This window comes from Carcharodon carcharias, chromosome 6 (assembly GCF_017639515.1).
Source record: "Carcharodon carcharias isolate sCarCar2 chromosome 6, sCarCar2.pri, whole genome shotgun sequence".
In the NCBI taxonomy this organism is placed as follows: Eukaryota; Metazoa; Chordata; class Chondrichthyes; order Lamniformes; family Lamnidae; genus Carcharodon; species Carcharodon carcharias.
The window spans coordinates 110,742,075-110,765,982 of NC_054472.1; the positions used below are offsets into that span (position 1 = coordinate 110,742,075).

General features: G+C 41.0%; 1 protein-coding gene across 3 annotated transcripts in view; it reads right to left on the minus strand.

Moving 5' to 3' along the window:
- The window catches only part of spidr (scaffold protein involved in DNA repair), a 336,544-nt gene that overhangs the window by 150,254 nt on the left and 162,382 nt on the right, over positions 1-23,908 (minus strand). For all 3 annotated transcript variants that reach the window (XR_005943341.1, XM_041190250.1, XM_041190247.1), the window contains exon 8: positions 23,333-23,552. Coding sequence is in view for 2 of the 3 variants with exons in the window: in XM_041190250.1 (XP_041046184.1) it covers positions 23,333-23,552 (220 nt within the window). In the remaining variant the exon portion in view is untranslated. The remainder of the gene's footprint in view (positions 1-23,332; positions 23,553-23,908) is intronic.

Genomic DNA, 23,908 nt, shown 5'->3' on the forward strand with positions numbered 1-23,908 from the left:
GCTAAAATCGAGTGCTTAACATTAACTGTAAGTTTTGCATTGGGACTGAGAAATGGGTTATTTCCTCCAGTATCCACATCAACACGATACAGTCCGCAATTTGGTGGATTATACAAGTTTATCTTCTTATGATCCATTTGAAGATCAGAGGAAACAACACAGGGACCATTTTATCATCTAATTATTTTATTGTGATATAATCTGGAAAAAATATATTCACTCTTCGGAGTTGAAGGTGCCATTGTTTTTCAGAGTCAGTGGAATTGCGTAATGCGAGGCGCTATTCCAATTGCAGCAATTGACTGAGGATAGCCAGACCATTTGCAATCGTTGCATTGTATTTGACCTCAAGAGAAGCTTCCGACCACACATCTGTTCCATCACGAAGACTGCCAACTTCCATCTCCATAACATTGTTCAACCTCTCCCTTGCTTCAGCTTATCTGATGAAACCCCTATTCATGCCTGTATTACTTTTAAACTCGACTATTCTAATGTTCTCCTTGCTAGTATCCAATTTTCCATCTTTTATAAACTTGAGCTCATCCAAAATTCTGCTGCCCATATCCCAACTTGCACCAAATCCTGTCCACCAATCAACCCTGGGATCACCAGCTTACATTGGATCCGAGTGCAACAATGCCCTAGTTATAAAATTTTCATCCGTGTTCACAAAACACTATCTTCCCTCCAGTACTGGTAGCCACACACCTTCAGCTGCCTAGGTCCTAAACTGAAAAAAATTTCCTCCCTAAACCTCTCAACATCTCTGCCTCTCACTCTTTCCTGAAAATGCTCCTTACATGGGTTGGTATCAAATACTGTTTAATACCATCCCTGTGAATGACCAAGGGATGTTTAACCACATTAAGGGCTCTATACAAATACAAGTTGTTGTTGTAGTAAATAAACCCACTTGCTATTGGTGACCAACCATGACTGGCTTGCTACAAGCTGGGAAACTGGTCCTTCACTCCACTATCTCAGCTACAGGAAGAAAATGGCCCAAGTGGAGCTTGCAAGGGAAGACTGGAAAAGTGAAGGATCCTATCCTTACATAGAACATATTCAAAAAGTACCTGATCCTTTCACATTTCTGAAAAAATAGAAACCTGAGCAACAACTGGCTTGGATATGCATTATCAATGGTAAATGTGTTTTAAATTTTTATGTCACTGCTCTCTCCAGCAAGGTCACGGCAAAAGCTTCTGCTCTGCAACGGTATTTGTAAATATAAGAAAAGTGGAATGCATACAGTGTATCTGGAGTATAAATAAGCAGGTGGAAAACTTAAGAACATTTTGTGCAGCGTGGACATCCCCAACTGGACTGTATGGACTATAACAGCACCTCATCTTCTGACTAGGCACTTTACAGCTTTCCGGACTGAAAACTGAGTTCAACAATTCTGGATCATGAACTCTCTCCTCCATTCCCAGCCCCTTTCCGATTTTCCCCCTCCTTTTTTGTTTTTTCCAGTAATTTATATAGATTTTTCTTTTCCCACCTATTTCCATTATTTTTAAATGTATTTCCATCCATTGTTTTATCTCTACCTTTTAGCCTTTTTCGATTCCTTCACCCCACCTCACCCCCACTAAGGCTATCTGTACCTTGCTCGTCCTGCTTTCTACCCTTAATTAGCACATTCCTTTAGATAACATCACCACCTTCAACACCTCTTTGTCCTTTTGTCTGTGACATCTTTTGGTTATCTCCACCTATCACTGGCCCTCTATTCCGCTCTTCTTGTCCCACCCCCCCTTAAACCAGCTTATATTTCACCCCTTTTCTATTTTTCCTTAGTTCTGTTGAAGAGTCATGCGGACTCGAAATGTTAACTGTGCTCCTCTCCACAGATGCTGTCAGACCTGCTGAGTTTTTCCAGGTATTTTTGTTTTTGTTTTGGATTTCCAGCATCCGCAGTTTTTTGCTTTTATCTATGGACTATGTGGGGCAGCTTAGTAGGTTCACTAGCAGCAGTACTGAAGAGTTGGTCATTTCATTTATATGGTTACATTTTTTCTTTAATAATGGCTGACACAGATTAAAGGTCACCATTAAGACAGAATTTAACACTGCAGCCTTTGGATATGCCTAACCCCTGAAGAAACCAAGAAAAGATAAAAATAAAAGATGATGAGGGGGTAAGTTCCACAGCATCTTGGAGAATGATCTTTCCTTCTCTTGAACTTGGGCTCAAATCTAGCACAGAACAATGACAGCAGCAGAATCTGTGCCCCTTATAAAGTGCTGAGAGGCATTAATTTTTATAGTCACAGTGCAGGTCTTTGTGGTGTGAATTCACAGTACAAAACTGCACTGATCAGCACTAAATTGGTAGTTAAACATGAAAAAAGCCACAAGGTGACTGATGTTAAGAAATGGAAATGTCATATCTGTTCCAACACAAAGTGTTGTACTTTGGTTGAGACACTTTATTAGGCCAACATGCCGGGAGTTTTATTCTGCAATTAACCCATTTGACTTAGGAGGCTTGATGCTGACTTCAAGTGCAAAACCTAAGCTTCAACACACCAACTTGACAGGCAGACAAACTCAATGCAACAAAGCAACATGCTTTAACAACAACTTTATTTTGGTTCAGAGCTCATGAACTGAAGACTTTTGGAAAGTGAAATGGGCACAGTTTTAAGGTACCAGGAGAGTAGACTCGAAGAAAAAACCTCAAAGAATTGTTTGCAAGTTTTCAGTTGGCCTAAACTGGGTTACATGTCCCCAAGCCCAGTATTAAAAACACAAATTATCTCACACCAAGAACACATCCTGTCATAAAATCTGCTAACAGAAGCAGCTCTTGGTCTGTTTATAGCACTTACAAATGCCCACCAAATAACTGCAATGAACAAACATAGCTCACTCAAACATTTATAGTTTTTCCAACACACTACCTGTACTCTATATGTACACCCATTAAACAAACCTTTCAACTTAGACATTTAATTTTTGACAAATTATATGATTATCAGGATCAGATTGCACTGTAGCCTAAAATTTCAAACAATCCCACTATTGCTCTCTTTTAGATTGTCTACTTTTCTCATAAAGTGGCTTGATTAACTTTCTCAGTGCTTTTAGTTTTAGTCAATTGTTACATGACACAGTCATGGTGGGATCCAGTAGTTCATCTGAAAACCAAGAAAACACTAGACCAGTTTTGGCAAGCTATACTTAAAAGGGTAATTGTGGGGGCATTAAAAGCCAGAGAGTGACTACCATTTTGATGTCATGCATAAATGATTAATGATGCATTTTAAGCCTGTCATGTATTTGCAAACAAAAACATTAGCCATTAAAAAACTTTGGTAGTCTTTTATTAATTTGAATAAAGTGGCAAAATAAATAAAGAACTTTCATCAATCTAGTAAATCTGTAAATAATCAATTTGTGCTCAATACAGCAAGAAATCACATTATAGGCCCATATTTGGGAGACAGTGGACTGCTGACCTCAAAGAAAACCACCCACAAGGATCCAATCATCTTTGTGACATGGATTTCACCACTCCTGATGTAAATTTGATTCTGGTGCCAACCATAGGCATTCTCGGCGTACAGCGATGGTGATTTTATCAACAGGTTAAGCAGCTAATTACACTAAAAAATTCTCACAGACAGCAAGCCATTAAGTAAAATGTACTAGTCATCTTCACTATTCAACAATGTTACTGAGAACAAAGTAAAGATTGAGACATACATATGGAATTAAAGTAGAATCTAAAATGTAGTAAACTACCAAAAAAATTAGTAAACTAAATATGTGAAATTCTTGTCATAATGTAAACATAAAATTAGTTTTACAGGGCCAAATAGGCTGTTAAGCAGAAATAATGATTTAATACACTGTTAAAATCCAGTTACAGCTCATTCAACATGGCATAATTTTCTCATGGGTTTCTGCAATGAGATTGGAGCACAAAGTGAAAGTTCACATTAATCAAGAGATTTCTAAAGATTTCCATTTTTGAGGAGTTCAGCACAGCTTCCAGTGGAGGGGCAAGGAATTAGTGACAGCAACTCTGGGTTTCCATGTTTAACTGCAGATGTGCAGAAGCCATAAGTTGCTGTCAGTTTTCCAGTTGTAAAGACAGCAAACACAGAGAACTTACAACTGCAATCACCATGTAGGGTAATTAACTCAAACTTAAAACAAGTTTGTCATTTAATGCAGCAAGAGGCTACAGCACCAAAATTAGGAGCAACAAAGATAATTTTAATTTCTCTATTTGTGTTAACATTGTTGTCGATAGCAAGGCAGTGTTCTAAAATAAAAGCAAAAAATGCTGGAAATGTTTAACAGGTCAGGCAGCATCTGTGGAGAGAAACAGCTGACCTTTCAGGTCAAGATGGCCTTATATCAGAACTGCGACTCAGAGCTTAGCAGTGCTCTAAAATACAAAGATACATTTAGCTTGTCAGTATGAAGTGAAAACAAAATCAACATGAAAGCTATCTGGAACTCTAATGCTCAAAAAGAAAGTTGCAACACAATAGCCAGGCTTCACCATTTCTGCATTTGTCAACTTGTGATTTTCTTCCCAATAAAACTGACAGGCAGAAAACCATAAGCTAGGAAGTACAGAAACAGAGATTCCCAAACAATATCTAACACGTTATATTTATTCTTCAATCTTTTTTTTAAGCACAGTGCATCACTTGTATTGAAAAATTAGACAGTAATGCAGCCATCATTCACAACTGATAAACTAGAAATTGAAAAACAAAATCAAAGCTTCAAAATTCACTCAGAGGAAGGCAAGCCACAGAGTGCAAAGAAGCTTTTCCTTCATATAATGTGCTTCATACATGGACTATCAAAGAAAACAAGGGGAAAGAGAAAAACTATTAAAGACAAAAAAAATACACAGAAAGATGTTTGTAGGGAAAAGAGGAGCACACGTGCAGCATTGAGGGAAAGCAGTGTCTCTTGGATATCGTTAATTTGTTAACATTGTTAATTAACTTGATTGAAGTATATAAGATCCTGAATGGTCTTGACGAAGTTGACGTGAAAGGGTGTTTCCTCTTGTGGGTGAGTCTAGAACTAGGGGGCACTGTTTTAAAATTAGGGGTCGCCCTTATAGGACAGAGATGAGGAGATTTTTTTCTCTCAGAGGGTTGTATGACTTTGGAACTCTCTGCCTCAGAAGGCAGTGGAGGTGGGGTCACTGAATATTTTTAAGGCAGAGGTAGATAGATTCTTGTTAGGCAAGGGAACCAAAGGTTACCAAGGGTAGATGGGGTTGTGGAATTCGAAACACAAACAGATTAGCCATGATCTTATTGAACGACGGAGCAGGCTCAAGGGGCCGAATGGCCTACTTCTGCTCCTATTTCCTATGTTTATGTGTTCATAAGAGACCTGTCAGTACATGCATCCGTTCCAGCATTAACATTTCAAGTACAGCTGTCTACTCCCACTTCCTGTCCTTTAGCTTTCTATATTATTATTCTTAAAAATACCTAAGCCAATTCCCTTTTAACTAATGTTATAATCTCAGCCTGAATAGGAACTTCTGATAGAATATCCTAATAACCTGTAAGAAAAACGGATTACTTCTAACTTCTTCCTTCACTTTCCGCTGGAAATTATCAGTCTTCTCACTTGTGCTAGCCCCTTTCCCTTTCATTAGGATGTACTGGATCATCTAGATATGATAGGCAGATTGATACAAGAGCCTTAGGAGAGGGTAAGATTGGAGACAATCTGGTGAGAGAACATTGGCTAAGATTTCCAAGGCTTAGAATAGCTTCAGCTTCTTGTGCATTGTTAACATATCAAAATGCCCTCACAGTCACCAATGTCACTCTTTTACAGTTAATCAATCTGTTCAGTCTTGGAGGAAGAGAGCAGCCACTATGACAGCTTCCCAAACACTTCCAGATCTACAACTGCTCGCCATGTTCTCGCCAACTTTGTCTGGCACCTTTTCTGAGCAAACACCATCACAGAAACATCCACTCTTAAGGAATTAGACTTTTGGAGGCTCTGAAGAGTCATATGGATTCAAAACATTAACTCTGTTTCTCTCTCCACAGATGCTGCCAGACCTGCTGAGTTTTTCCAGCATTTTGTTTTTGTTTCAGATTTCCAGCATCTGCTTTTACTTTAGACTTTTGGAGGGGTTACTGACTTAGCACTAGTAAGGAGGAAGTAATGGGGTGGAAGAGATGCTTTGAAGGGAACCTATTTCACAGGACCCAAGACTTCAATGGAACTCTAATACAAAAGCAAAATTCTGTAGACGCTGGAAATCTGAAATCAAACCTGAAAAATGGTAGAAATACTCAGCAAGTCAAATAGCATCTGTGAAAATAAACAGAGGTAACATTTCAGGTTATGATGATCCTTCATCAGAACACCGACGGTAGCCTGGGGCTACCCGAGACCAGACTCGCCTCAGGTATCTAAGACTACAAGGGAACCATTCCAACCACCCACCCTTCCACCACATGCCACTCAGACGCATGTTGTAGGAGATCTGAAATTCAAGCGAGTTTGCTAGTTGTTACAAAGCGTAGCCACTGGTTTAAGAAGTAGTTGTAGGAAGGAAGGGTATACTTAGTTGGCATTTCCTGGCGAACCTTGTTGCTTCAAATTTATGTAGCTTGATCACAGAGTCATGTGGTTCATTTCTGTATAAGCTTTCAGCAATTGGATGGTGGCAGGGAAAATGTGCAATTTGTTGTTGCAATTGACCAATGGAAATACTTTTTCTCTGGTTACTTTAGCAAAACCCTAGGTTAAGCTGAAGCCGCCCTCCAAGCCGCTCACCATCCTGACTTGGAAATATATTGCCGTTCCTTCACTGCCGTTGGGTCAAAATCCTGGAATTCCCTCCCTAACAGCACTGTGGGTGTACCTACACCACACAGACTACAGTGGTTCAAGAAGGCAGCTCACCACTACCTTCTCAAGGGCAATTAGGGGTGGGTAATAAATGCTGGCCTAGCCAACGATGCCCACACCCCATAAGCAAATAAAAAAATAAACACCTCAAATGTCCTATTAATATTCTGTTCTAGTGAAAAGATAGCCCATTTCTTTAGTCGCTCCTGATAACTAAAGCCTGATATCTCTTGAATTATGTTGGTGAACTTCTTCTATATCCTCTCCATACCGAATGCATCTATTCTAAAGTAGGTCATCCAAAACTAAACTCAAAATGCGTAACTATAGTCTAGCCAACAATTTGTACGGGTTAATTTTACCACTTTGCTTTTGTACTGTTTACTCTATTTATAATTTCTAGAACTTGTCTGCTTTTGCTTTACAAATGTATCAATTTGTCCTCCTGCTTGTCAATATTTTCTCCATGCAATTCAGTTAGCTTTAGTGTTTATTTCTTCTTGCTATTCGTCCTGCCAAATTGTAAACCTTACATTTCTCAGCATTAAATTCCACCTGTCAATCTATTATCCTTTCTACATCCTCCATAAGTTGCTTGCAGTCCTCCTGAATGCCAACCAAATTTCCCAATTATTAGCAAATTGTGATATGTGACCATACCTAATTCCAGATCATACATATACACTAAGAATAATGATCCTAAGACTGATGCCCAGTTTAAAAATCATTCATAATGACTTTGTCTTCTGTCACTTAATGTCACACCTATGCATGCTGCACATTCCTCAAATAATGTGCACTTTAATTTGATCAATAAGTCTCTTATATAATCTCCTTTGAAAATCCATAATTACATCAATTGCATTTCCTTGCTCAATACGCCACATTATTGAACTCTACAAATATGACAAGCATGACTTCCTGCTTACAAATTTGTGATGGCTGTCTTTAACTAGGCCATGCCATCCTCAGCGCTGATGGGAAGTTTGCAGGTTTAATTTCCACCCTCCTCAGTTCTTATCCTGAGCTGTTAGCCAGGGAGTTATTGGGTAGAGGCTGCAATGCCTCTCTGCAAGAGAAAAGGAAACATGGACAGAAATATTCTGGCTGAACAGTTACTTGGATCTGTGGTTGACCAAAGGAAGCATTAATGAATATCTTAGAGAAAGCTGTCTGCCTAACAGCAAGTGCAGAACTCAAGGCAAAAAAAATAGGAATAATTTCAAAAATATTATTCTAATTATACAGGTATTTTGGAAAACACTGATAAAAGGCAGGAAAATCAGAATGCAGGCTGCAGCATAGCCAACTGAATGAAGTCATTTTTTAAGCTAATTTATAGTGTTATATTACCATATGTTCAGCATAAGATTAAGAAAGAACTGAGCTTATTTAGGTTCCACATTCAACCACATTTTTCAAAAATAGGTTGCTGAAATTAGTGTCGCAAATTGAAAACTTTAATCTCATTCACTTATCATTTGTTGCTAATCTTCACTGGCTTCCCATCTGCCAACACCTCAATTTTCAAATCCTCATTCTTGTTTTCAAATCACTCTCTTGCCTCATCCCTCTAGAACTAGGGGGGCACTGTTTAAAAATAAGGATCTCCTATTTAAGACAGAGGTGACGATCAATTTCTTCTCTCAAAGGGTTGTTAACCTTTGGAATTTACTACCCCAGAGAGCAGTGGAGGCTGGGTGATTGAATATATTCAAAGTTGAGTTAGACAGATTTTTGATCTACAAGGGAGTCAAAGGTTACAGGGGGGCAGGCAGGAAAGTGGAGTTAAGGCCACAATTGGATCAGCCAAGATCTTTTGAATGGCGGAGCAGTCTCGAGGGGTCAAATGGCCTACTCCTGCTTCTATGTCTTATGTTCTTTTGTTAAGGTGAGGTTATTGACTTTGGTAGTAAGGACAGAAAAGCAGAATATTTTCTTAAATGTGTGAAACTTCTAAATGTTGGTGTTCAGAGAGACTTGGGTGTACTCGTGCAAGGAACAAAAAGTTAGCCTGCAAGTGCTGCAAGCAATTAGGAAGACAAATGGTATGTTGCTATTTATTGCAAGGGGATTGGAGTACAAGAATAAGCAAGTCTTGCTACCATTATATAGGACATTAGTGAGGCCATCCCGGAATATAGTGAGCAGTTTTGATCTCTATGTCTAAGGAAAATATACTTGCCTTGGAAGACGCAGACAGTGAAGGTTCACGAGAGTTGTTCTAGGGATGAGAGGCTGAGTAAATTGGACCTATGCTCTCTAGAGTTTAGGAGACTAAGAAGTGATCTCACTGAAACATAAAAGATTCTGAAGGGGCCTGACAGAGTAAATACGCAGAGCAGGGTTCAGAATACACGGAGGTGGCGGGTGAATTTCCCAAGAAGCCCATGAAAACTCAATGACGATGGCGACAAATAAGAGAAAAGTCACCCCCAAACGTGGAAATGACAGGACAAGGATGGCACGTGTGTGAGGCCCAGCTCATGGCGCACACAGCGATATCACAGTGCTAGCAGCCACCCCGAGCCCAAGCTGGGAAGAAGGAGAGCCTCCTTCTTTAGTCAAAGGAATTATCCTCACCTGGTCTGGCCTATGTGTGATTCCAAACCCATAATGTGGTTGATTCTTAACTGCCATCTGAAATGGCTTAGCAAGACACTCAGTTGTATGGTGGCATAGTGGTAATGTCACTGGACTAGTAATCTAGCGGCCTAACCTAATACCCTGGGGACACAGGTACAAATCTCACCATGGCAGTTGGTGGAATTTAAATTCAATTAATAAATCTGGAATATAAAGCTAGTCTCAGTCATGGTGACCATGACAACTATCACTTATTGTTGTAAAAATCCATCTGGTTTATTAATGTGAGTGGAAGGAAAGCTACCGTCCTTTCCTGATCTGGCCTACATATGACTCCAGAACCACAGCAATGTGGTTGACTCTGAAGTGCCTAGCAAGCCACTTAGTTCAAGGGCAATTAGGATTGGGCAACTAATGTTGGCCTTGCCAGCAATGCCCACACCCCACGAAAGAATTTTTAAAAATCATGATGATGGCTCACCACCAGCTTCTCAGGGGTAATTGGGATGGGCAATAGGACATGACATTATAGCATTGACACATGGTTAGCATACTACTTTGATCTGATTAATCCTTGGTTTGAGGCTGGATATATATATATATATATATATAATATAGTCTTTCCATTTTGGTATTTGTGTTAGCTTATCTATCTAAAGAAAGAAGCCTTGAAGAAAATTCAACACAAATACAGAAAGTAATATTACTATGTAACTGCATCATCTAATAATGGAGTTAATGAGAATGAAAAAAGGAGCCGCTAAAAATCAAAAAGTAGCGCTTCAGAAAATCTCAAGACCCCTCAAAAAAAAAATTACTTTGCTCCCTGACTGAGAAGGTTATCTCCCCAGAAAGGGGAAAAATAGGATAGGGGAGGCACACAATCTCAGAATAAGGGATTGATCTTTCTTTCTTATCGTGTCCACGGACAGTCTATACTTGGCCCAGCCAGAACTGAACACATTTTTGCGCCTTATTGTTGAATTCAGCAAGATCTGCAACAGTGCAGGGTTCCTCTAGTGATAGGCATTGCAGGAGATGTTGCATAGTCTGTGGCTCAGTTCTACATTCACAAGTTGTCAGGCTGGTTGTATATCCCCATTTGCTTAGTGACACCTTTGAATGACCTACACCAGTCCTAAGTCTGTTAAGGCACTTCCAGGTTGCCCAGTTGCAATTAGCTCCTGGGGGAAGGCTTTCATCCAGTCGAATTTCCATCGCTGGGGGTTGTTCGAGACTGGAGAGCCAGTCTTTCCACAAGGCGATGAGGGCTTCAGATGGGGTTGATTGTAATGGAACAACACTGTTCATGAAGCTCTTTCTTGACTTTAGGCAGCCGGGTGTAGGTCTATGACCATGTAGAGTGTCCTCTCATCTGATGTTTGGTGGAGTCGCTCCTTCTTGCTGGCTACCGTTCTTCTTATATCAGGGGGAGTGATACCCGCCAGGATATATAGGCTGTTGGTGTTTGTTGGTTTTAAACAAACTGTGATAAGTCGGCAGCTTGCATTCAGAATGGCATCCATCTTCTTAGCATGAGTAGATCTTTCCCATGCAGGGCAGGCATATTTGGCAATGGAATAGCAAAGAACAACTGCACTGGTTCGCAATGTTTTTGAGCTAGCTCCCCATTTTGTGTTAGTGAGCTTATTCAGGATGTTGTTTCGTGCGTTCACTTTTGCCTTTGTCTTTTCGACGTGGTTCTTGAAGGTGAGGCATCTGTCAAGGGTGACTCCTAAGTGGACAGGGCGCTCGCAAAGCGTCAGTGTTGCTCCACACCAGGTTACTTTAAGCTGACGTTTAGCTTCATGGTTTCTGAGGTGGAATGCACAAACTTGTGTCTTTGATGGGTTTACGCGAAGGTGGTTTTCTTCATAGTAGGATGTCAGTCCCTCCAAGGCCTCAGAATGCATTTTCTCCACGGTATTAAAATCAGTGCTTTGGACAGTGACACATAAGTCATCAGCATATATAAAACGGCGTGTGGCACCGTCTACAGGTTGGTCATTTGCGGAGATGTTGTACAGCAGCAGTGCAAGCACACTTCCCTGAGGAATTGATCAAATAGGATTGAGAAAAAGAGAAATTTCTTCACTCAGAATGATGTGAGCTTTGGAATTGTCTACCCAGAGGGTCAAGGATGCTTCATCATTGAATGCATTCAAGTCTGAGATCAAGTGAATTTTTGATGTCCCAGGGAATCAAGGGTCCCATGGAGCAGGCAGGAAAGTGGAGTTGAGGTAGAAAATCAGTGATAATCGTGTTGAATGACAGAGCAGACTCAAGGGGCTGAATAGCCTGCTGTTGTTCCTTCTCCCATTTCTTATGATCTTAATTTGCAGGTTCTTGGAGAATTAATGACTGATTAAACCATGGTTGGGCTGAAAAGACTATAGACAGAATTTTACATATGGCGGGTGAGGGTGGGGGCGGGCAGGGAGCCAACTGCCGCCAGCAATCGGCTCCACGTCACCATTTTACACAGGCGGGCCAAGTAAGGCCAGCCCAACATACGAATCAACTGGTAGCGCTCAGCGCTACCTGTGCAGGCGGGGGGAGGAGAGAGAGTCGGGGCATGTGCGTTAAAGAGCGCTTCAATCTCCCTGAGGCACTGAGCTGCCTCAGGGAGATTGGATCGATATTAAAATAATTAAAATGTTTTATATTTCAGGAAATTTTATTATTTATTTAATAAAAGCTTTAGGAAACCCGCTCGTGGATGAGGTTTTCTAAAACATGCAAAGGCCACTTGGCCTTTTCCCCTGCCCGCCAACGTTACTAATGACATTAGTTACTTTCCTAATGGCCTTAATAGGCCGTTTACATATTGGCGGGCGTGCAGCTAACTCCAGTGTGCGCCCGGTGAATGAAATATCGCGGGACATCGGGACGCACGCCCGACATCGTCACGCGTCATTTTACGCGTCGGTGTGTTGGGCCCACCCAACTATATTTAAATTTAGCATATTAATAGTTGCATTTGTTGGTTGTTAAATTATCAAAATGTATTTAATTCTGACATGAAAAGGTTAAAAACATTCTAAACTAAAGCTTGCGTTCAATATAAGAAAAGAAAAATGTTGTATGGGATTTTTTTTGAAATGGGATTCAACCCATTCAACCTTCCTTTACTGGAAGTTCAAGCTCCACAAAGCAGTTTCATTGACGAGTTGATGAATTCTCTTGGCTTTGGTACAATAAAGCAGGCTCTAAGGAACAAATAGTGAGCTATATTAACTTTTAACCCATATTCACAACAACAAATGAACATGAGGTCTATGAATGTAGTTCAAAAAATGTGACAACAGCCATAAAAATAATCATCCACATTAACAACATATGTTTACTGTTAACAAATAATGACAATACAGCTGTTTCCATTTGGCTGCTGTTTTTTAAAAAAAACTGGAAATGGGATTTTTTTTTCCCTGTTTGCTGTAAGCCACCTGACCATTGCCAGGAACTGGAATGCAAAACATTCCCTGGAGTGAGTACTGACGTCAGCAGCACATTCCAAAATTGGCAGTCACTGCTGTCTGGAAATTCCAGCCTAAAGCACTTGTACTCTTCAGTCAAAGCATCCCAGCCTATTATCAGGCAGGGTTCAACAGCATGATCATTCATAATCAAGGCAGCATGTCTGCAGTTATATTATATTCTAATTAACTGCCTTCAAAATATTTGTTTCATTGGAACAATAATTTAAATCGCTGATTCAAGGCTGAAATTATTTTTTATTACTCAGTTCATTGGGTTAAATTGTTTTTTTCCTTCAACTTTCTTCCCCTTTACTGAACATGTTGACTCTTCACTAAGGTACAGTTCTGCAGGTGCCAAGTGGCTCCCACACCTCACCCAAGTGGGAACCCAGAGTGAGCTTCAAGAATGAATATTCCATCTGGGAGGGTATCAAGAGCAAACCGATCCCTGTCATCACCCAATGGTCATGCATGTGCATTGACAGCAGACATGACGGAAAGTAATCCGAAGCCTCTGCAATTTCTCCCTCCCCACAGCTGAGGGGCTAAAACTAATTGCTGCTTCCACACCACTGTTAGAGCTGATGTCAGCGAACTCAGCAGAGATCAAACCTGGAGACTTTTTGTTATAGCTTTGTAACATACCTTAACCAGCAGGGCCACTGGGGAGTCCGATGAAATTGATGCTTCAACCAATACATTTGTTTTGTTTATAGAAATTCACCAAAACAATTTTAAATAGACTCCAAGCTACAAGATTTATCTTGTGAAAAGGTTAATTTTTACATATCAAAATAATAGCTTTGCTGGAAGCTTAAAAAATTATGGATTTTGATCCAGTAACCAAGAATGTTCAAATAACAAGCATGCGGCATTAATTTAGTGCAATTAATGTGATGGAAGTAATGTTGTATACTTAAAAAACTTATTTGAAGGGGAAAGAGAGTCTAAATGAATTGTGTTCTGTTGCTCTCCATCTATGTTTGAAGTTCAAGATATTAGATCCACTAATTTTGCTGTCTTCAGCCAAAAAGAATATAGTGGCAGTGGAAAAGGTCCAACAAATATTTACAAGGATGATACCAGAACTGAGAGGTTGTACCTATCAGGAATGACTGAACAGGCTGTTGCTCATTTCTCCAGCAAAAAAGTCAAGGGGCGTGCTAATTGAGGTCTTCTGATTTCTTATGTTATGTTTAAAATTTTGAAGGGGTAGACCAGATAGATCTAGAAGATGTTTCTACTTGTGAAGGAGATTCTAAGACTAGGATTCATAAATAGAGAATAAAACAGAACAGGGTTCTGAAGAAGGATCACCAACCTGAAACATTAACTCGGCTTCTCTCCCCATAGATGCTACCAGACCTGCTGAATGTGTTCAGCATTTTCTGTTTTTATTTTAGATTTCCAAGGTACTTTGCTCTTGTGTTAGTTCATAAATATAAGGTAGTCACTAATAAATCCAATAAAGAATTGAGGAGAAACCACTTTGCCCAGAATGGTTAGAATGTGGAACTTGCAACACAAAGTAGTTGAATTTAATAGCAAAGATTTTTTTACGAGAAAGCTCCATGAGGAGAAAGGAGTAGAAGGATCAAAAGATTGGGGTAGATGAAGTAGTGTTGGAAGGAGGCCTATGTGGAGCATAAATGCCATTGTAATCCAGTTTATACAGTATATTCTATGTTAAGAAAAAAGCATCTAACAGTATTACAATGCACAGAAAGAATTTTAATCCCTTACCAGGCTGTCAAACCCCTAGCAGAAATTCTTCAGGAACCACTAAATCGCATTCAAATGTCACAATTGACTGAACTCTACATCAGCGCGTAACAATTTTTTGGATATTCTAGGGTAACTTGAAGCAAACAACAATCCAAGCTATGGAAGCATCAATTTATGGGACCAATTACTGACACATGAACAATCCTTACAAAATTCTGTCAGAGTGAAATGTGAATGATTGATAGTTCAGAGAAAGATGCTTTTTTTTGGAGTTCTTTTTATCCTGCTCCTGTGGAACTATAATATCCAGCTTCACAACATCTACATCACATGAGAACCATGAACTTGTCAAGGAACATTCAGCTCCTGGTGGTAAATACAGTGTGCGGGAGGTGCATTGTGGGTGTTACAATTCTCAGCCTGCTCCTGTAGAACAAGAGTGAACTGTGATAGCTATGCTAGATCACAACCATGGAAAAAATGACAAACCACAAGTTTCAAGCAGCTGAAGAAAACCTCAAAAGTAGGAAGGTGCGAAATTTATGCAATTTAAGATATTAGGGGTGTTAAGATGAATAGCTTTTTTGTGACTGAGGGGGCTTGATATTTGTGCCAGCGTTGGAAGGGATCTTAATTTGGCACTTCGGTAATGAACTTGTGCAATGTCACAAGAGTCAACCAGTCAGGTTCAGTCCAGATCCTTGGATCCTCTCCCACTGCATTTGGTCCTCCAATTGGGAGATCTTGAAAAGTCTGCTCCCCTTTTGCCTCAGCATTTGTGATGAAGTCTTCAGCTGTTATTGCCCTATTCTTTACAACTCCCTCACTAAACTTACCACCTCTCATTCTGTTCTTAAAAGCCTTTTCAACGAAACCTTTGATCACTCCTCCTATTACTCACCCCATTTATTTTTCACTTTCCCCTCTGCAAGAGCTTTGGGATAATTTATACATTAAAAGTCCAATATAAATGCAAATTATCTTTTTTCAGCATAAAGCTGGCATGGAGGCATCTAACCATGGTATGCTTGGTACATAACTAATCAGAACAGCATTCACAAATTTCTACCAGCAGTTACATGTAGTTACTGCAAGTTGACACTCAGATCATCGTTGGTACTATATTTGTGTAGATAGTCATTGCATTCCTTTCGCTTGCCAACTCGTCAGCTATACTGATAAAATACAATGTGAAATAGATAAAAGATAACAACCTGAAAAGATACATTCCAAGTGAGAGGAACATGGATAGAAGGTTGTTTGTACATACATAATGTAATTTAGACACTGGCTGGGTATATATTTCTCTCTTTTCTAGTCATTCAGAGAAATTGTATAGACAGGGAACATGCTGTACCATTAAGAGATAATCAGTCAGTTCAATCTTCAAGAAGAGCTATTGGCTGAATTATTGGTGGACTCTCCCATCCAACCCGTCTTGATGGAATGAATGGAATTTCCTAAGCTTATGTCTGGACAAGCTTAATGCAAACTAAAATGCATAAAACTAAGCACTGCTCTAGATTCTCAACTTTCTAGACAGAGTGAAGACCCAAAAGAAGAGTAAAATGAACTTAATTTGGCCCTTATATTGCCAACAATGGCAAAGGTTCTGTGCTTACTGGGTTCTTTAAAAGTCAACTTATCTGAAATAAACTATACTGGAGGTCAATATAATTCCTTGTTTGCGCTAATAAAAACTGAACTATTTAATAGTTTGAATTGAGGTAAGCAAAATGTAATCATGCAGGAATTTAGGACTAAACATATTGAATCGGATAGTGTGAATAAGTGACTGAATTAAGAGGAGGGGGGTTGTATTTTAGTAATGTTATTGAGATATCAGGAATATGTTTATTACTAATATTGATGTCTATATTAAAATAATTACTTCTCCCCTATTCTTTCCACGAAATTCTATTCTACTTAAATATTTTAGCTTAATTGTAATGCAAGTCCGGTATGATATAGCAAAAAATGCAATCTAAAATTTAGCAAACTTTACTAGTATTTTCCTAGCTATCTCATTTTGTTAAAATAAAATTTTACATTTGTGCGCTGCTCTTCCTGTCTTTAAAATCTTTGTTTTTTTTAATCACCTTTTGTTGTCACCTTTTCATTTCAAATTTATTTTTATTAATTCCTATGCTATATTTGAAGTAGAAACCACCAACATAAACCTTTAACTCTGTTGGTGCACAATCTGACCTTTAGGTGACAATACAGTGGCCTAGAAATTCAATCATGCAGCATCCGTTATGGGTGCTAAAAATCCTCCAAGCCTCCAATATGGTGAGCGGCAAACACATTCATTAAGAACCACAAGTGCACTGCCCACCATATTGGTGTAGCCAAAAAAAGTATACATCCAGAGCCAATGCCAGAAGCAGGTAATAGGCCCTCTGCATATTCAGTTAAGGGACTTGACACCAGGTTGCAGCTCCCTCTGCAATATTGTGTTGCCTTGAACCATAGCCAGCTGCATTCAGGAGAACGAGGTCTACACAAAGCCCAACAGAAAGTTTACATTTTCTAGCCACCTAATTAAGGGCAGGTGAGATAATTAGTGACTTTGTTTTCGCCAAAATTTAAAATAAAGCTCATCATAAATTTGATGTGAATCAACCTTTTCAAATTTGACTCCATTCTGTACAGTTTGTTTTGTCTTCTAGGCTTCAAAGAATGTGACAAGTCAAAAATTAGTGCATAAACAAAGGAGTATATCAATAGTCAGGTCACCGACTTAAATTTTTCACAGTGGGGGAAAAAAAGAGTGTACATCTGGAAATTCAACCAACTCCCACAATGTAAATACAAATCTTATAATAAAAATGTAATCTCATTTATTCAGTTCTGTAAATCAGGAATGATGTATCATGTGTTGCATGGCAAAACTTATTTTCCTTCATAAAAGAGTGTGAACTCCAACACACCATGAACAATGCCCTAATAGATTTGTTAGCAATTATATAATAAAAACAGCTTTTGGCGGATACTGTTGTAATCTCACTTACTTGCTGTGTCATAATGTTGTAATATTGGAATGTCATAATTTTAGAACAATGGGGATAAACACCTGGAACAGAAGGGAAATTCACAATACAGTTGTCTTATGATTTATAGTGGTGAGGGATGAAAAATTTTTACATGTGGGGTATCTTTTAGCATGTAGTAGAGGATCTTGGTTTTTTTTGGGCACAGGCTTGGATTCTTGCACAAGGGGATATTTGGACTTACTATCTATCAGGCCTCTCATTCTCAGGAAATCATGTGGTCCATTCACCGGTTTGGACACATGGGGCTGGATTTTACATTTTCTGACAGTCTGAAGGAGGCTGACCTGGAAGTGCGCAGCCAACCGACTCCTGGCCCCACTGTTTCTTCACACCAAATAATGCGTGTCTCGGCCAATTAGTGGCCGCCCAGCAGGAAGACGACCAACTAGCACAGGAAAAGGTGAGCACCCCACCCAATCAGACTTTATGGGGCAGATGTCTGGCAGCAGATGGGTGAGTCTGTGACCTGGGAGCCGGTCACAGCCAACCATTTAAAGGACCCTGGGTTGGGTTGGTGGCAGCTGCCAAGGAAAACCTGATTTGAAAGAGAAAATAGAAAGAGGACCATTAAATACAATTAATAACTGGAGCAACAATGTGGATAAATTAGTACGTGATGCTGACACAACTAAAGCAGAAGCAGAGCAGGTAAGAACGTGTTTTTCCATTTTGGTGACTTTGTGCCAGCAGTGTCTCATTCAGGACCCTTACCAGGGAGGAAAGAACATTTGAGCAAACCTTTTTCCATTTTCCTTCTGAATAACAAATGTCCTGATAAAGATTCAAATTCTACCTTTTAATTCTGTTTGTCTCTCCACAGAGGATGAAGCTCAACTTGCACAGTTTGAATCACCGTCACATTCTCAACTGCAACAAAGAATGGAGGCAGAGCAAATGGAGACGCCCAGAGCAAGTACAGCCCCATGGTTCAATCATGATTCCCTGTGACTCCTGCGCCAGACTGTTAATGATCTGCAGGATGTCCTCATGTCAAGCAATGGTAAGAGACCTCCTTGCTGGACCAAAGCAGTCTGGATAGAGATTGCAGAAAAGATCAGCAGCTCTGGGATCATCCAAAGGGCTTAGTTATAGTGCAGTAAGAAGCTGAATGGCCTCTTATGATTGGCTAATGCAAACGTCCAACAATTTTGCAGATGCACTAGTGTGGGAGGGTGTGATGTGTGTCAGGTGTGGGATTGGCAAGTGTCTGAGCTAAATGCAGAAGGTGGCATGAAGCAAGACGTGCCGCACTGGGGATTCTGTCGGAAGGTGTGTGGGGGGGGGGGGGGGGGGGGGGGGGGGGGGGGGGGGGGGGGGGGGGGGGGGGGGGATTCAGAAGTCCAATGCCTGTTAGTTTGCAAGAGTCATTGCAAAGCGTTGCCCGCAGACAATGGACATGTTAAGCACAAAAATAAATGTATAAAATTCATGACAATGTCCCTTTTTCTTCAGAAAAGAGGGCACATAATGCCCGGGAGAGAGTAAGGGCAGGAGGAGAAGTGCAAAACCTTGCCATTTTCACTCCTGTGGAGGAGGAAGTGCTGCAGCTGGCAAACAATTAACGGTGTAGCTCTACTGGCCATGAAGAGGTTGGAGATCAGGCCTGGGATGGTGAGATTTTAATACCCATATCTTTTTCCTGAAAAGATTGTGCTGAATGGGGATGGGGGTAAAGCAGGGAAAGGGGGCATGGAAGGAGTATTGACATATGTGAATTCGGCGACTTGCAGAATTTGGGGAGAAATGTGTGTCTCAATCTTGAAGGGGCTGAGGTTTAAACCCTGGCTACCATCTCCCAGTGGTGAGTCTGTTCATATGTAGGAAGTTATGTATCTGTAAAGTCAAATGATAGTACCCTTCATAATCCGTATTTCTTTCCACCACAGGTGAAACCTTGGCAGCTGCAGCTACCAACCCTGAGAGGTCAACGTTAATCTCTGAGGAGGACAACAAAGCCTCAGAGGGTGCACTGTCATATACTTACAAAGCACCCACCACCAGCACAAATACACGCACCCTGGTGGGTATGAGCAAGTTGGCTGAAAGGTATCCACACTGGTGTGAGCACATCACAGTTGCCAGACCAGCTTTCAGAGACTGAGATAGTACAGGTCTCTGACACTCGGGGGAGTGCTGGAATGACCTAGATGCTGAGCCTCAGGCTGATGACAAGCCTCTGGAGTCATCAGTCAGGAAGCAGATGCTGGACATGCAGCAGGAAGTATGTGGAGATGTGGCAGGGCTTCCAGAGGGGTTGAGCGCACTAGCATAAACAGTGGAGGAGTCCATCCAGGCTATAAGCACTGCGATCTCTTGCTGTTCAGAATACTTGGATTTCTTCATTGAGAGACTGGCGACTGTCATAGAGGGCCAACCCCAGCAGCTTACTGATGGGATACTGTGTATGCACGCTGTCCTGCATTCCATCACCTTGTATCTGAGCTCCAGTGCTGAGAGCCAAGGTGAGAGGCGGAGGAGGCGCCTGCAGTCGCATCCAAGAAAGGTTCATTCTAGCTCCTCTCAGGAAAGTAGGGAGAGCTCATGGTGGCGGTTAAGCAACTGCTTTCACCATCAGGGGCACCTCTCAATGTGTTCCTGATGGGGACAGCTTCTCCTCCACCCCTCTGCCAATGACATTAATGCCTCAGAGTGCCGTGGTGACAGATAAGGCTCCTGCCACTGTCCAGGAGACGTCCACAATGCCGGGGCCAACACAGCCTCTGGCAACCAGAAGATGGCCACTAAAGTCAGCCTAGGCAAGGACACAAGTCAGCAACCTATCTCCAGCACAGCAGGCAGCGAGGGAAGGAGCATGTTGCCCTAGTACCCATAAAAGATTTAAGAAAACACAGTAGTCACAAATGGGTTCAGAAATGTGATTTTGTTCGTTAATATTTTGCTTTTATTATGTATTAAATGTTTATTGTGTTTTCTTGCTGCTCTGGCTTCATGTGTGTTGTCCTGATTTGGATCTCAATTGAGTGACTGCTATCTGGGAAGTCTGTGCTCATGTGGGCCCCTCTAAACAGCCTCATTTGATGTTTCACCACTGGAACATGCCCAGCCCAGCCATTGATGCATGGGAGATACCAAGAGAGCAGTATGGCAAAGATGTTATTGTTGAGCAAATACACAAGACTAGTTAAATCTTCACATAATAAGAGTGTCCTGTCTCTTTGGCAAGCCTCCTGTGCACTGGTTTCCTTAGCTGGCTGGCATAGCTCACCTCCCCTCATCAAAAGACTGTCCTCAGACTCCTCATCTGAGAATGTGGCTCACCCCACTACACCATCCTCTGCTAGGGCCTCCCCTCTTTGGAGTGCCAGGTTGTGTAAGACATAACAGATTATGACAGCAATGAGTGATACATGATCAGGAGAATATTGCAGAGTTCCCACCTGCACAGTCCAAACACCTAAATTTCATTTTGAACACACCAATGGTCTGCTTGATGATTGCCCTGGTAGACGTATGGCTCTCTTTGCACCGGGGTCATGAACAATCTCTTCAGCAGGTATCCCTCGTCCCCCAGAAGCTAGCCATCCAAAGGGTCTGGTGGACAGAGCATCCCTAGCAACTGGGAGTGCCTAAGTATGTAGAATTCATGACTATTCCCAGGATGGTGGACACACACCTGTATTATCCTCTGTTATGGTCACAAACAAGTTGGACATTGATTGAATGGAACCCTTTTCTGCTGACAAAGGCCCCTGGCTGCCCCGATGGTGCTTTCATGGCCATATAGGTGCAATCCATAACCCTTTGCACTTTGGGGAATCCAGCAATGCTTGCAAAGCCTCTGGCCCTTTCGGCTTGACTGATGTTGTCTGCGCTGAATGTGATGATTGCAAGATTCCACAAAGGCTGATGCCTGTAAGGACCCGGATCAAAAAAAATTCAACGCCACTGTTAGCTTTAAAGCAGCAGGCATTGGGTGGCCACCAATTGGAAGCTATCTCCCCAGCCAACATGTTACACAGTGATATGATTGTCTCCCTGGGGAGACACAGCCTTCGCAGGCACTGGCGCTCTGTCATCTGCAGGTGTCATCCTTAGCCCATACACTCTGCCGGCAGGATAATATCATTCCCTATCTCTGGGTGCCTGCTGCTGATGCCTCTCTTGGCAACAAGCTCTTGCGCAGTAGCTGATCCCTCACCTACCTAGGCCACAAAGCGCACCTGTCCCTGCAGAGCTTCCCTCTTCAGTCTTCTTCTCCCCCTCTACTTCTCAATATCTGTGGGCCCCCTCTCTCCTTATGAACAGCTCAGAGAAATAAATCCATGAAGGAAAATCACTTGCAAACACACCCATCTGCATTAGCAGACTCTTCTGCTAAACTCAGCCACAGTCCTGCTCGTTGCCCTTTTTATCCACCCTTGTACTGCCTCCTCTTACCTTGCATAACTCGCTCCCAAAATTTCCCCATGTGAAAAATAGAATGGGCCACAAAAAATCTCAGTAGATTGCTTTGTGAAGCCGAATTGTTTGTTAATTAGTTTTTAAAAAAACGGTGAGGGGCTGCCAATTTCGGCGCCCACACGCCTTCTGTACCATCGGTTGTATATCAGTTTGCAACCGACGTCATCACACCGAATTTTTGGTCAGAGCAGAACAACGCGCCACACTTGGCAACATAAAATCCAGGCCCTTAGCTCCTTAAAGAGTGCTTACCAGAGGTGCAAATTAGGTTTGTGTCATAGTTGACAGAAATGTGCCTTAAAATGAGTACACTTGCTTTTGCCTTTCTCACAATAACAAAAAAAATTCTCAATTGTAGCCAGCTGTAAGTGATCTAGGTGACTGCGTTGACTTGGTATCCTTCATGTAACTTGCAATTGAGTTCCTAATGGAAAGTGGCCTTTAGCCCGAAATTTCAGCCACTTCCTGTAGCATGACCTCTAATTTTCATGCATCAAGAGATGTATTTTTCTTCACATTTCTTCCTTATGTCTTTCTAAACAATTGCTTTTCTACTACCACTACAAATATCCCTTTAATGTAAAGCTGCAGATTCATGATAAATTTTTACTTTCCAACCACCTATGCAAGTACACACATGCAGGAGTTGACGAGGGAAATTATGGAAAGGCATCATCAACATCACAAAGCTTAGCTAACGCAGCCTACTGAGTTGCAGTAGACGAACACTCAATCATAAGACCACTTCAGTCACAACTGCACAACTTTGTTTTAGGAGCTTTACCCATCAATACACTGCATTGTGAAAGAATAGTCACAATTTGTGGCAAAAATATGTTTTCCTTTAACCAATTGCAATTTGCACAGAAGGGAGTCAAACTGCTGCATCTAAATAAAACATAAGACGACACCAGGGCAGTGCAATCTTAAGAACAATATTTCAACAAAACCTTGACAAATCCATTATCAAGGCAGACAATAATTCACAGCACATCAGTGCAGGACTATGATACTTATATCCACTGTGACATCCATTATTTAGTTGCAGGGCATTTTACTTTCAAAACAATTCTTATTTGATCCTTAACAACATTATTATACAATATAAATTGTGATAGATTTATTTAAAGTTAATATTTTGTTCAAGAAACAATTGAACCAACTTACATTTGTGGAAGGATATATGGCACTCACCATGGTGGAAAGATGTGGACAGTATCTCCGGCACAGATCCCAAGGTAGGACACTGTTTCTCTTGTGAATAAAACCTTGAGTGGGGTTTTACTGGTGCATCCATCATTTTCAACAGCTTGCTCTGTGGAGGTTTCTACCAACGGCTGACACAAAGCTACAAACATTGAACATTCTTCATGCAAATCCAAAATTTTCACCATCAAAATGTCAGCTTTCCCATCTGCAACAAGAGCGACAGGAATACTCCTATTATCCTGTTTTTAGAAATTAAACTTCAGACAGTCTGTTAGTTTCCACGTTTTTTGCATATTTTATCCCCTTTTTCTATTTGCCTGGCCTAATGCTTCGACTGCAGGAGTCGTTACATAAACTATTCTTAGGCCGTTACCAATGCCTTTGTGCAGCCCTTTGTCTGGAGGTATCAGGGACTTTATCTGTAACAAGTGATTTGCTTTTCCTCATCCTAAATCCCAGATATGAACTGAGCAGTACATGATTTGGATCTGAAATATAACCAGAAAATCCTGGCAACACACATTGAGTCAATCAGCATCTGAAAGAGGGCAGAATAATCTT